The sequence below is a fragment of the Phalangium opilio genome, unplaced genomic scaffold (assembly GCF_054372755.1).
Source record: "Phalangium opilio isolate 3A_F unplaced genomic scaffold, DU_Popi_V2 ptg000077l_1, whole genome shotgun sequence".
Classification (NCBI taxonomy): domain Eukaryota; kingdom Metazoa; phylum Arthropoda; class Arachnida; order Opiliones; family Phalangiidae; genus Phalangium; species Phalangium opilio.
The window spans coordinates 10,649,073-10,662,666 of NW_028324185.1; the positions used below are offsets into that span (position 1 = coordinate 10,649,073).

General features: G+C 39.8%; 3 protein-coding genes across 3 annotated transcripts; 2 read left to right on the forward strand and 1 right to left on the reverse strand.

The window, feature by feature from the left end:
* Positions 1–6,223: 6,223 nt before the first annotated feature.
* LOC149658451 (uncharacterized protein F54H12.2-like) lies at positions 6,224–6,778 on the forward strand. The gene has a single exon (XM_089844743.1). The coding sequence runs from the start codon at positions 6,224–6,226 to the stop codon at positions 6,776–6,778; it is 555 nt and encodes a 184-aa protein (XP_089700869.1).
* A 17-nt stretch (positions 6,779–6,795) lies between these two features.
* On the forward strand, positions 6,796–7,515 carry LOC149658452 (uncharacterized protein F54H12.2-like). Its single transcript, XM_089844744.1, has one exon. It carries the CDS (start codon positions 6,796–6,798, stop codon positions 7,513–7,515), a length of 720 nt encoding a protein of 239 aa, XP_089700870.1.
* A 667-nt stretch (positions 7,516–8,182) lies between these two features.
* Positions 8,183–8,933, reverse strand: LOC149658453 (uncharacterized). Its single transcript, XM_089844745.1, has 3 exons — positions 8,660–8,933; positions 8,425–8,587; positions 8,183–8,381 (listed from the first exon to the last, which is right to left on the reverse strand). The coding sequence occupies exons 1-3, from the start codon at positions 8,931–8,933 to the stop codon at positions 8,210–8,212; spliced, it is 609 nt and encodes a 202-aa protein (XP_089700871.1). The 3' UTR covers positions 8,183–8,209.
* Positions 8,934–13,594: the final 4,661 nt, after the last annotated feature.

The following is a 13,594-nucleotide window of genomic DNA, read 5'->3' on the forward strand; positions in this document are numbered from 1 at the left end:
ACTTTTGATTTATAAGCAAAAACTTGTTTCTTGTATTTATGATTCAGTCTTTGTAATTTGCGGGTCGATACTTGGTAAGATACCTTTTTTACAAGAGGAGAAGCCTGAGTTGATGCATCTTTAGTTTGGTTCTGTGGTGTTGCAGTGTGGTTTTCGTGTATCACAGTTAAGTTGTCCTGTATCACAGTTTTGTTTTGCAATATCGCAGACGGGTATTGCAGTTAAGTCTTCTGGTATCATAGTTAAGCTAGGCCTGTGCGAGTACTCGATCAAAGGCGAGTACTCGATCGAGTCTCGAGTCGAGTACTCGACTCGAGACTTGAAAATGAAAATTTTAGGACTTGAGAATAATTTCGAGTCCTCAAAAATCCTCACTACTGGACTCGAGGAGGACTCGAACCGAGGCTTAACACCATATCAAGTCCATAAATATTTACCATGGATAAAGAATTTATTCTTCTTTCGTGTCTTGTCAGCACGCACAAATCTACATTACATAGAGGACTAGCTTTCCCGTGCTGACAACCGAAGCTGCAACAATGTATACTGTATATCGAATAAGCTGCCTTCGGAGATAGGGGGTTGCCTACCCTCTAGCGTGAAAACAAATTTCCTCACGCTCATCCTTTATCCATGTATTTCCCCTGAACTCGGTGACCAGGAATTTCAAGTAGAGCGTGGCATCTAGTGGGGTTTTACCGATTTAGATTTTAGTGAAGACAGGTGATTGGACAAAAATTTGACGTCAGCTAGAACAAACCAAAGCCAAAAGTTAAAATTATGTTTATTGGCGTTTGTCACTTTTTATATCCAACCTGTGATATTTGAACAAATGTAGAGTAAAAAATAAAAGATATGAAAATATTTAGCCTTAATTTTGACATGAAATAATTTATCAGGACTCGACACTGGGCTTGAGACGTAGTTTTGAAGCTGACTTTAGGACTCGATACCAGTTAAAAGACTCGACTCGAGATTCTATAAGAGCTTTTTTAGGACTCGAGACTCGACTCGAAGCCCAAGAAACTGGACTCGCACAGGCCTAAGTTAAGCTCTCCTGTATCCTAGATGGGTCTTGTGCTGCAGTTAAGTCTTTTGGTATCACAGTTAAGCTCTCCTGAATCGCAGATGGGTCTTGTGTTGCAGTTAGGTCTTGTTGTATCACAGATAGGGCTGGTCGCATCACACATAAAGAGTAAATTCTTGTTCAAAAATCTTCCAAAAAAGTGATTGCTTCCGGCGAAAGTTCATCAAGTAATTGATTGGGATTTTCTTGTTGCTGCGGTTTTGGCTGTGATATGCTGTGTTTTAAAGCAGGTTTCTTGCGTTTAATTTCTCGGTTCTTTTTCAAACGGCGTAAATTTATGGATGCAGCGCCTCTAATGCTTATAATTAGCCAAGAACAATTTAATAAAGAATTTTTGTTAAGGATACTCACCCTGACGTGGTTGACGAAATAGGATGTAACATTCAAAGACCCTTCCAAGTCTAGCCTCTTAGTACCTAACGCGCTCAAGGCCATTTTCTGATATGTAGAAGATTTCTTCGAAACATTATTGAAAAATCTGGCAGTGTGGTCGAAAGGTAAACTCAATGGCAAGCCAATCTGCTTTTATTGATCAACGATACTCGTTTCCAACAAAGATATCTAAACGCGTTAAATTTAAGTGAATACCTTCAGGTACACACGCACAAAGGGACGCGAAAAATATCAACCCGTTCTTTGAGAGCATTGAATAGATACTGTTTTTGACACTTTAAATTACATTCCTTACTGGGGTCGATCATTTGGTCGGATAAATACCGCTACACGCAATCTATTTTGGCTTCCAACAACTACACGAATAACCTGTTAATTTTGCGGTATTAGGTTTGGGCCCGGTCCGGCGGGTGGAAGCGGGATAAATTGTTTATTGCTGGTCTAATGACTACAACCGAAAGGGCGGGTTGAATTGCGAGAATTGAATACTGGACACTGGTAGGTGCTGCGCCAAAATCAACTGGAATTGTGGGGATTGCAGGCTGGACATTGGCAAGTGCTATACTTTTCTCTCTTTTTGCTGCTCATTACCGGTGCCATTCCCTTGATTTTCTGTTCGTTATAACTATTATCATGAGTTTATTTATTTCAAACCAAATTTTCTTGTGCTACTTAGAACCTTTTAAATCGCAAAACAATACACGTACTCTCCCAAAAGTAGTTAATGTAATGATAAAATGTTTTCGGGGAATGGAATTGTGGTCGAAAAGCTGAGATAAGTAAATTTTTGAAATTGATTACCAGTAAAATAATTTATTTCAACGGAAAACGGTAATGGAACGTTGTTTTTTTCTTAAGCATTAATTTAAGTTTCAATTAAAAAGAAAAATTAATATCTGATCCTTCAGACAAGTGATAACCTCAGTCTTGTCGTTACTTTTTAGGTCTTGATTCTAATCAAGACATTTTTGATTAATTTGACTCTGAGTTCCACCCTCCATACACGTTGTAGTACTTCTTTAAATTAGAATGTTTCTGTGTAACACTTATGATAAGCGGTATAAGAGTAGAATCGCGCTGTCAAAACTCGCATGCAAAGGGTATGACGATATTATATGCCGCATTTGTGATATGCAATTTAAGAGAAAATATGCGTTGGAAAGACACGTCCGCGAACAGCATGGAAATACCAAATTTTTGTATGTTACGTGCGGGAGAATTTTCCCGCGTAAAGCTCGTCTTAACCGTCACTCCCAGACACAAAGTCGGAATCCGCTACCATCACATCAAAGGTCTAACGTCTCTACCCAACCTGCTGATTCGTCGTCAGAGGATTATCCGATAGTGGCATCTCCGGAAGAGCCCACCGATGATAATTTATTCTCTAACAAGGCCGAGGAGATGTTAGCTCTGGGAGAAGCCGTTCTTAGCGCTAGATATACCCCGCCGGAATGTTCAAACCGACTTCGAACTCTTTATTACCCCTCTAATCCTCAGTTTAATTAAGTATTTGAGCGATCAATTGTTTAAAAGAATGGGGATGAAGTGGAATCTATTGATTCGAGTGCGTTATAGACGACGGTACAGACGTTGAACACATCCTTTTCATCCGAAGCACAACGCGGACGACTCTATTAGCGGATCGGTTTCGAGATCAGATAAGCGAATGTATTCAAGAAATTACAACTCTGATGGAGCAGTTTCAGGAGTTATGGAGTAATTGGGTGATAGATAGGATTTTATATCTCCGAGTAGACGTAATCAAGTATTTACCCCTAGTCGCGGGTTCCTTTATAAACACCCCGAAAGCAATAACTGTCACGCGTAGTGTGCTCAACATCAAATCAAATGACACGATGTGTTTTAAGTGGGCATTCTTGGCTAACTTACACCCCGCTGTTCAAACCCCAATCAAGTATCCAACTATAAGCCATATGAAAATGAACTAAATTGCTCGGACATGTTTCCCCTATACCCTCGACAACATTACAATGAAGAAATTTGAAGTAAAAAGTAATCTATCGATTAACATATTCGTGTGGGAGGGCGGTGTGTTTCCGCGCTACGTGAGTGAAGAGGTGGTGAGTGAGGAGAGAAAAATTGACCTTCTTCTTTTAACCGATGGCTAGAAGAAACATTGTCTCATTCGAAGTCTTAGTCGGCTTTTTTCACATTTCACAAAACACGACGGTAAAATCTATATCTGTCGACGATGTCTACATAGACTCTCGGGATTAAACGCGAAACGAAATCATACCGAACACGTTAAAAATTTCTCGATTCATAGACCCCAGCGAAATAAAATGCAATATAAAAAACCCATCCTATCTTTCGAAAAGTTTGAATGGATGCAAAAGATAAATATTTTCCAATTTAAAAATATTTCCCTTATCTGAGCTGATATCATTTATAGTGTCCATTCATAATTTACGCTGATTTTGAGAGTATATTAAATCGTTATCAAACTTGTGCAAATAACGAAACTCTTACCTCAACCACCAAACTCTCGGAACACATCGCCTGTGGATTCAGCAACGTCGTGATTGAAAGAATGGTACGTCAAACAATTCTTATCTTTAATCAATTATTTTCTAACTATAATCTCTAGGAGAGCCCAGGGCACCCGAAACGTATAGGGGGACTGATGCCGTCGAAATTTTCCTTGAAAGTTTGCTGATGGAGGCTGAAACTATCGGATTTAAATGATATGCGAGCCTTAGCTAAATATAACGATGGTTATAATTATATTTTAACAGTGATTGATTGTTTCAGTAGAAAGGCGTGGGCAATACCCATGAAAACAAAAACTGGGGTAGAGATGGTATCCGCATTCGAGTCAATATTTAAGGATACACTAGCATCAAAGTTACAGACGGATAAAGGGACAACGTTTAAGAATAAGCTTTTTCAGGCCTATTTAAAGGAGAAAGGGGTGCCATTTTTCACTATCGAGAACGACGATATAAAGGCTTGTCTAGTAGAACGCTTTAATCAAACTTTAAAGGGACGTATGTATAGGTACTTTACGCACAACAATACCAAGAGGTATGTGGATGTATTGTCGGTTTTGGTTCAGGCATAGAATAATTCCATCCACTCAACCATAAAAATTGCTCCCTCAGAGGTTACGGGAACTAACGCACATCAAGTTTTCGACACTATCTACGGAAAATACTTTAAACAGAACACACGATAGATTTGAAAGTCGGAACCCACGTTAGAGTTTCTCGTAACAAGATGGTTTTCGAGAAAGGGTATGAACATAACTTTACAATGGAAGTTTTTAAGATTATAGGGAAAATAGACTGATACCCTCCTGTATTCAGATTGGAAGATTTAGATGAAAATCCTATAAAAGGCGTGTTTTATGCTAGGGAGCTCCAGTCGATAGATAAACCCATAACGTACAGGATCGAGAAGGTTTTACGTCGACGTACTCGAAACAAACAAAAGGAGATTTTTGTAAAGTGGTTGGGTCATCCTGAGTCTATGTCAAGTTGGATTTACGCTCAAGATGCAGTCTCCCTTCTATCTAACGCTTCGTAGCAACGCTAGTATGCAAATGTATGAAAATACCACAGCCTGCTACTCTACCAAACTATCAAAATGTATACAATATCCAGTATCCTTTTATAATGTTAAAGAAGGCGAAGGTTACATGCAGTTAGCGGTTACTGAAATATCTCCTAAACAACCGACGGTTCATCCTCAAGCTACCGAGCCTAGTTCCAGACCTGTTTTTAAAAATCGTGGCGTAGTGAATTATGTAGATACCGTAGAAAAACCCACCCGCATAGGGGATATATTCACCATACCCAGCGGTTATTATATCAGTTTACCCGCGCTATTGAAACAGTTGTACCGCAGCCTCGAGTCGTGGGAATACGCATCTTGGTTTTCTTTTATCAGCGACCCCCTCACCAATCACGTGGTTGTATTTGTAAGACGAAACGCGTCGATGGCCTTTTCCCCGGTCCTATCTAAACTCCTCGGTTATAACGAGGATCTTATGCCCCTTAGTTGCCCTACCGATCAATCCGAGATAAATTTAAGAAGCGACGTGCCCGCCAGATTAAATTACTTTATACCGGATCAGCTATTTGTCTATTCCGATATAGTAAGCAATGAACTAGTAGGCGATACGATAGCGCCATTACTTCGTATTGTCGGTGTTGAAGATAAACCCCATGGCTCTATAGTCACTAAAACGTTCGATTCACCTCACTATGTTAAAGTTGCTAAACGTTATTTCGAGACGTTAGAAATAGATATAAGAACGAGTTTAGGTCAACCGACGGCATTCGAGTTCGGACAGACAACCTGTAAACTACATTTTAGACCATGCCCAAACCAGACGTCTTAGGTCATCGTTGCGAGTACCGGTCGTATTACCTTGACCAGGTGGGTGAAGGGGTTTCAAGTGTTTTTTCTGGTAGACCACACCAAAAAGGCCACGGGGTAGGGGCTTGCTCAAGGGCTTGTTTAGATGGGCTAGACCGTTATTAGTTAAGGGTGCTAAATATCTAGGCGTTAAAGCCGCTACGACGGGGTATAAAATATTAGGCGATGTAGCCGAAGGACAGAATATAAAATCGGCTGGCAAGCGTCGATTTAACGAGACAATGGACAATATCGTCAACCCTCAGAAAGGGTCGAGCGTTATAAAGAGACTCAAGCTGAGAAGACTATCAGTTACTCCTAAGGGAGGAAAGAAGAAACCACGCGACATTTTCTCACGATAAAATGCTCTCCGTTCAAGCCCTGAAGAGTGAACTCGATATTTTTCCTCCAACACCTACCCAGACAAGTATAGAACACGGACAATGGACCTGGTATAAACCCCTATCGGCACTCAATGACAGCTCTACCGTCGAATACCACATCCCCGGGAACGGGGATCATTACACGGATTTAGCGCAAACGATGCATTACACCAGACTAAGTGTGACCAAAGATGATGGTGGGATTCTACCGGACGACGCTGTGGTAGCTCTCGTAAATAACGCAGCTCACTCTTTATGGCGAACTTGTGAAATCTATTTTGGCTCCACCCTCGTAACACCAGCGGCAAACAATTACTCATATCGTGCCTACATCGAATCACTTCTAAACTATGGCCCTGCCGCTAAAAGCACTCATCTGTCCTGTGCTGGATGGGTTAAAGACGACTCTGAAAAGATTGATGATCTAACCGGTAGTGGTTTTCTCGTTAGAAAGAAAGCCGTCGATAAATCTGTGGATATCGAAATTTACTGCCCCGTTTTTTGCGCATATTTAATATACCAGAATATCTGGTGAATGCCGTTGATGTTAAAATGAACTTCTTGAGAAACAAAGACGAATTTGTGCTGATGGTTAAAGAGACCGCGACCCTCGCTGGTTGTAAAATAATGCATAAAGAAGATGGGATAAATGTACGCAAGGTTAAACTGGCACCTAAAATATTATTGGCGCATGAAGCTGCTCTCGCTAGAGGCGCTGCTCAGTATAACTTTACACGAACAGAGATTAAAACTAAAACTTTGTCAGCGTACACGCAGAGTCAGAGTTTCCACAATATATATCTAGGCGCCCTCCCTTCTCGCGTCATAATCGGTTTAGTTTCCAACAAGGCTTTCGAGGGCAGCTACACCCATAACCCCTTTAACTTTAAAAATTACAATTTAAATAATATAGCTTTGTATGTCGATAACGACCAGATACCTTCTAAAGCCTTAGCTCCGAATTTTACTAAAAACTTGTTTATGAGAGAGTACCACACGTTGTTTTCAGGGTGTAATATTCATTATAAGGACGGCGGTAACGATATATCCCCCTTCGAGTACGCTAATAGGTACACCTTATATCCCTTCGATTTAAGCCCTGATATTTCAGCTAGTGATTCCAACTCATGGAATATTGTTAAACAAGGTCAATTACGATTAGATCTGGGTTTTGAAACCGCCTTACCCGAAGCCGTTGTTTGTATCGTTTACGCCGAGTTTCAAAACTTGATTCAAATTGATAAAAATATAAACGTGATTGTCGATTATTAATGTCAGCAACAAATACAGTAGATTTAAATTACGCTCTATCAAAAACCCCGAGTTTTTTAGGAGTTTTTGCTTCGGATAGGCTACTTCATTATGTTTCCAAATATCCAATGTCTCTAATCATAAACTTTGACCAGAAGGGGGTCACACTGGGTTTCCATCTATATAGACGCCCTACGTGTCGGTTACTATTTCGCTAGCTTTGGCTTGTCGCCATATTTTATACCTAGTATAAGATTGTTTTTATTGGAACATTATAAGAAATGGTCGTGTGGGAGGAGACAACTACTAAGTCTCGACAGTAAAGTTTGTGGACAATACAGCGGCTTGTATATTGTACATAGAAGTGGGAGGAAAAGTACAAAAAGCTTTTTGGGTAGGTTTTCCCGGAGCCAACGCCAAAATGATCTAAAGATCGCGAAGCTCTTCAATAATCATAGAAAATGACTGAAAAGGAGTATGAATCATATCTAAAAGTGTATTATATTTAAGGAAATGTTTTTCAAAAAAAAAGTTTATTTTTCAAATTTCGTTTTCATCTTCCGACTCTAGAGCTCTACATTTTCTATTAAATGTGTCGATGAAATGGTGTCCGTAAGCGAGTGTTTTAAATCCGCCTGGAAGGATGTATTTCTTGTTGTCGCAAGCCGATAAGCCCTTCTTGGTTTGTCTGACGGTGTACAGATCATGATGAACGCTAACAATCCTTTTCATGACGCATGTTGTCTCCTTTGCACCGAATAAACATTTGCGATAATCCGAATGATGGATGTCCCGCTTCACAACACGACGACAGACCCCCTTCGCCGTCTTCTTCTCTCCAGATCCAGAAAGAATGGAATAGAGCTTTGGTCTGAGCCCTACAAACTCTAGAGCGTGAAAGGTTAACATCAACAATGAGCCTAATAGTACCCTTTATTGGAACTCCGTCCATTTCGTCTTTCATCTTGCCCAACACTTTTTATTGGCATCACTGAAAAGGGGGTGTGATTTAGGGTATCCAGAGAAATCAAACTGATCCCCGTGCTCCTTAAAGTCAGCGTACAGATCCTCGGTTTTGATATTGTACATGAGACTAACTGTGAATGAAAGTCTAAGTTAGCATATGGGGAAATAAAAACATGGATAAGGTGATAGATAAACAAACCGGTATCAGTGAATTGTAGTATGGCCTTAACTCCGTATTTCACTTTGATAAAATCATAGTGAAATCTACAGAGAAGTAGCTTAGAGAGATCCAATATAGAGAAGCCGGTGTATATAGGTCGATTTAACGTCAATGTCTTCTTCATCATCTGGATTCCAACCAAGTCATTATGGTACATTAGGAATTTTTCGAAAGCTGGGGAGGAAGCTTTCTTAACCGCCTTATCCTCGGTTTGCACGAGGTGGAAATCTATCCGATTTCGAAGGTTTTCCATTGTTTTCCCAAATACGCTGGAGAGATTTTAAATAATTCTAAGATAATTAAATATATGATTAGTAGATAGCATGAGTTTGAAAAAATCTTTCTGAAATGTATTGGTAGCCAACTTTCTCTTCTCTGTATTTAGGTCTGTATACGGACTAAGCAGGGACCTTGCCCAAAGCGTAAAACCTTATGTACTGTGACTAATTTCAACCCCTTGGAAATGAAATATTTCAGGTTCCTATAATGGAAAACGTAGTTGAGTTTGGTTTCTAGACTCGGAACTAGTTTAGGCAAAGTATATCTTTTATAGGAAGTCCATTCTTCCTCATAAGGTTTTTGTAGTACTTGGAAAACATGTCGGTGGTTATTCTCCTCGTCTCCGGCCCGAGTGGGAGGCAATTATGGGAACGGTGTAATTCCCTCGGGTACACTAAATCAACCTCGAGAATGTACCCGTTCGGAGAATCGTCTGGCGTGTTTAGAATAGTATTTTTGGTGTAAGTCAAAGATCGTTATCGTTAATCCATTGAAAGTTATTCATAGGCAGATAGTCCTTCATAACGGTACCTAGTTTTAAGGACATAAAAACAATATATTGCAAGCTTATTAAGAATTTGGAGGGTTTAATATAAGTTAGAAAATACCGCATAAATTATTCAGGTCTAGATAGATGATGTAATTACTGGACTTGGATGGATCGTAGTCGGGCAAATACTTGTTATTAGCCTCGGCAAAACGATTGGAAGTCAGCCTTACACCGCCGCGTATCCCAATTTCTTAATATTGATATCGGTAAATATCATAATTATATTATTTATGTTTATCTGATAACCGATGAACAGATGCATATCGGGATCTAGAAGTTAATCCAGTTTTACTTTTGTCATCAAGAGAGCCGCCTGCCAAGCTAAGCCAGGTCCGGTATAAGAATGGGCGGGGTCTAATCGATAGACGTCCAGGCACATTGCCCTGAATTCCTCAAACACACACGCCAATTGTAGTGTGTCAATTTGCACGTACGTATCGTGTAGATCACCTGTAAATTTCAGTGAACTTATAATATAAGAAATGGAATCCTCTCTTACAAAGTTAAAAGTAACTAGATTTTTAATTCCAAATTTCTCCCAGACATCGCGACGTGTTGGTAGTTTTCATCGGTGATATGCTCATCAGTTAGGGCATTGTAAAATGCCTCCTTTGGCGGTAGTTCGGTCTCCTCGAAACGGTCCATCGAATCCATATAATCGTAAGGGAAAGACAACTTCTTGAGGGCCAACCATACTTGTTCGCGGTTATACGATGCGCTCAGGATTTTAAATTTGTCAATTCCGCATGCGGCTAAATTTCGAACTAGGGTGTCTAGCGACGCACTCATAAATCTCATTGAATCAATAAACTGTTATTTCCCTAGCCCGATAGTGATGTAAGTTTCGGTATTATTCGGGATGACCCTCCTTGAAAAGACCAACTTTTTGGAGGATCAGATGAGAATCGTACCTTCAAATAGAAAGGATAATTAATAATTGTTTAAGTATCTAGCGTCCAGGTGGGATGATGACTAATTACTTTGATAAATTGTGGAGAACCACGGGAATGTGCTTCCCTAACCGCATTTTAGGATTACAGGAGTTATGCGCACGACCGCGATAACGGCTTAAAATAAAGGGAAATATAAATACTGAGTAAGAGAAAACTTGATAATAATTTTAAACTCATCTGTTAGATGGAAATGATCATTCAAGCCGTAGTCTTTTATAGTCACAATTTGAGAGCAGAGGTAGCAGTGAGTTGCGCTCTTACTAGCCGCCAATTCAGCGGGTGTTAGATCCATAGGGATGTTTTCTTGTAGAGCTTCGCCGATAGTTTCAGCCTCCATCAGCAAACTTTCAAGGAAAATTTCGACGGCATCAGTCCCCCTATTCGTTTCGGGTGCCCTGGGCTCTCCTAGAGATTATAGTTAGAAATTAATTGATTAAAGATAAGAATTGTTTGACGTACCATTCTTTCAATCACGACGTTGCTGAATCCACAGGCGATGTGTTCCGAGAGTTTGGTGGTTGAGGAAAGAGTTTCGTTATTTGCACAAGTTTGATAACGATTTAATATACTCTCAAAATCAGCGTAAATTATGAATGGACACTATAAATGATATCAGCTCAGATAAGGGAAATATTTTTAAATTGGAAAATATTTATCTTTTGCATCCATTCAAACTTTTCGAAAGATAGGATGGGTTTTTTATATTGCATTTTATTTCGCTGGGGTTTATGAATCGAGCAATTTTTAACGTGTTCGGTATGATTTCGTTTCGCGTTTAATCCCGAGAGTCTATGTAGACATCGTCGACAGATATAGATTTTACCGTCGTGTTTTGTGAAATGTGAAAAAAGCCGACTAAGACTTCGAATGAGACAATGTTTCTTCTAGCCATCGGTTAAAAGAAGAAGGTCAATTTTTCTCTCCTCACTCACCACCTCTTCACTCACGTAGCGCGGAAACACACCGCCCTCCCACACGAATATGTTAATCGATAGATTACTTTACACTTCAAATTTCTTCATTGTAATGTTGTCGAGGGTATAGGGGAAACATGTCCGAGCAATTTAGTTCATTTTCATATGGCTTATAGTTGGATACTTGATTGGGGTTTGAACAGCGGGGTGTAAGTTAGCCAAGAATGCCCACTTAAAACACATCGTGTCATTTGATTTGATGTTGAGCACACTACGCGTGACAGTTATTGCTTTCGGGGTGTTTATAAAGGAACCCGCGACTAGGGGTAAATACTTGATTACGTCTACTCGGAGATATAAAATCCTATCTATCACCCAATTACTCCATAACTCCTGAAACTGCTCCATCAGAGTTGTAATTTCTTGAATACATTCGCTTATCTGATCTCGAAACCGATCCGCTAATAGAGTCGTCCGCGTTGTGCTTCGGATGAAAAGGATGTGTTCAACGTCTGTACCGTCGTCTATAACGCACTCGAATCAATAGATTCCACTTCATCCCCATTTTTTTAAACAATTGATCGCTCAAATACTTAATTAAACTGAGGATTAGAGGGGTAATAAAGAGTTCGAAGTCGGTTTGAACATTCCGGCGGGGTATATCTAGCGCTAAGAACGGCTTCTCCCAGAGCTAACATCTCCTCGGCCTTGTTAGAGAATAAATTATCATCGGTGGGCTCTTCCGGAGATGCCACTATCGGATAATCCTCTGACGACGAATCAGCAGGTTGGGTAGAGACGTTAGACCTTTGATGTGATGGTAGCGGATTCCGACTTTGTGTCTGGGAGTGACGGTTAAGACGATCTTTACGCGCGAAAATTCTCCCGCACGTAACATACAAAAATTTGGTATTTCCATGCTGTTCGCGGACGTGTCTTTCCAACGCATATTTTCTCTTAAATTGCCTATCACAAATGCGGCATATAATATCGTCATACCCTTTGCATGCGAGTTTTGACAGCGCGATTCTACTCTTATACCGCTTATCATAAGTGTTACACAGAAATATTCTAATTTAAAGAAGTACTACAACGTGTATGGAGGGTGGAACTCAGAGTCAAATTAATCAAAAATGTCTTGATTAGAATCAAGACCTAAAAAGTAACGACAAGACTGAGGTTATCACTTGTCTGAAGGATCAGATATTAATTTTTCTTTTTAATTGAAACTTAAATGCATGCTTAAGAAAAAACAACGTTCCATTACCGTTTTCCGTTGAAATAAATTATTTTACTGGTAATCAATTTCAAAAATTTACTTATCTCAGCTTTTCGACCACAATTCCATTCCCCGAAAACATTTTATCATTACATTAACTACTTTTGGGAGAGTACGTGTATTGTTTTGCGATTTAAAAGGTTCTAAGTAGCACAAGAAAATTTGGTTTGAAATAAATAAACTCATGATAATAGTTATAACGAACAGAAAATCAAGGGAATGGCACCGGTAATGAGCAGCAAAAAGAGAGAAAAGTATAGCACTTGCCAATGTCCAGCCTGCAATCCCCGCAATTCCAGTTGATTTTGGCGCAGCACCTACCAGTGTCCAGTATTCAATTCTCGCAATTCAACCCGCCCTTTCGGTTGTAGTCATTAGACCAGCAATAAACAATTTATCCCGCTTCCACCCGCCGGACCGGGCCCAAACCTAATACCGCAAAATTAACAGGTTATTCGTGTAGTTGTTGGAAGCCAAAATAGATTGCGTGTAGCGGTATTTATCCGACCAAATGATCGACCCCAGTAAGGAATGTAATTTAAAGTGTCAAAAACAGTATCTATTCAATGCTCTCAAAGAACGGGTTGATATTTTTCGCGTCCCTTTGTGCGTGTGTACCTGAAGGTATTCACTTAAATTTAACGCGTTTAGATATCTTTGTTGGAAACGAGTATCGTTGATCAATAAAAGCAGATTGGCTTGCCATTGAGTTTACCTTTCGACCACACTGCCAGATTTTTCAATAATGTTTCGAAGAAATCTTCTACATATCAGAAAATGGCCTTGAGCGCGTTAGGTACTAAGAGGCTAGACTTGGAAGGGTCTTTGAATGTTACATCCTATTTCGTCAACCACGTCAGGGTGAGTATCCTTAACAAAAATTCTTTATTAAATTGTTCTTGGCTAATTATAAGCATTTGAGGCGCTGCATCCATAAAT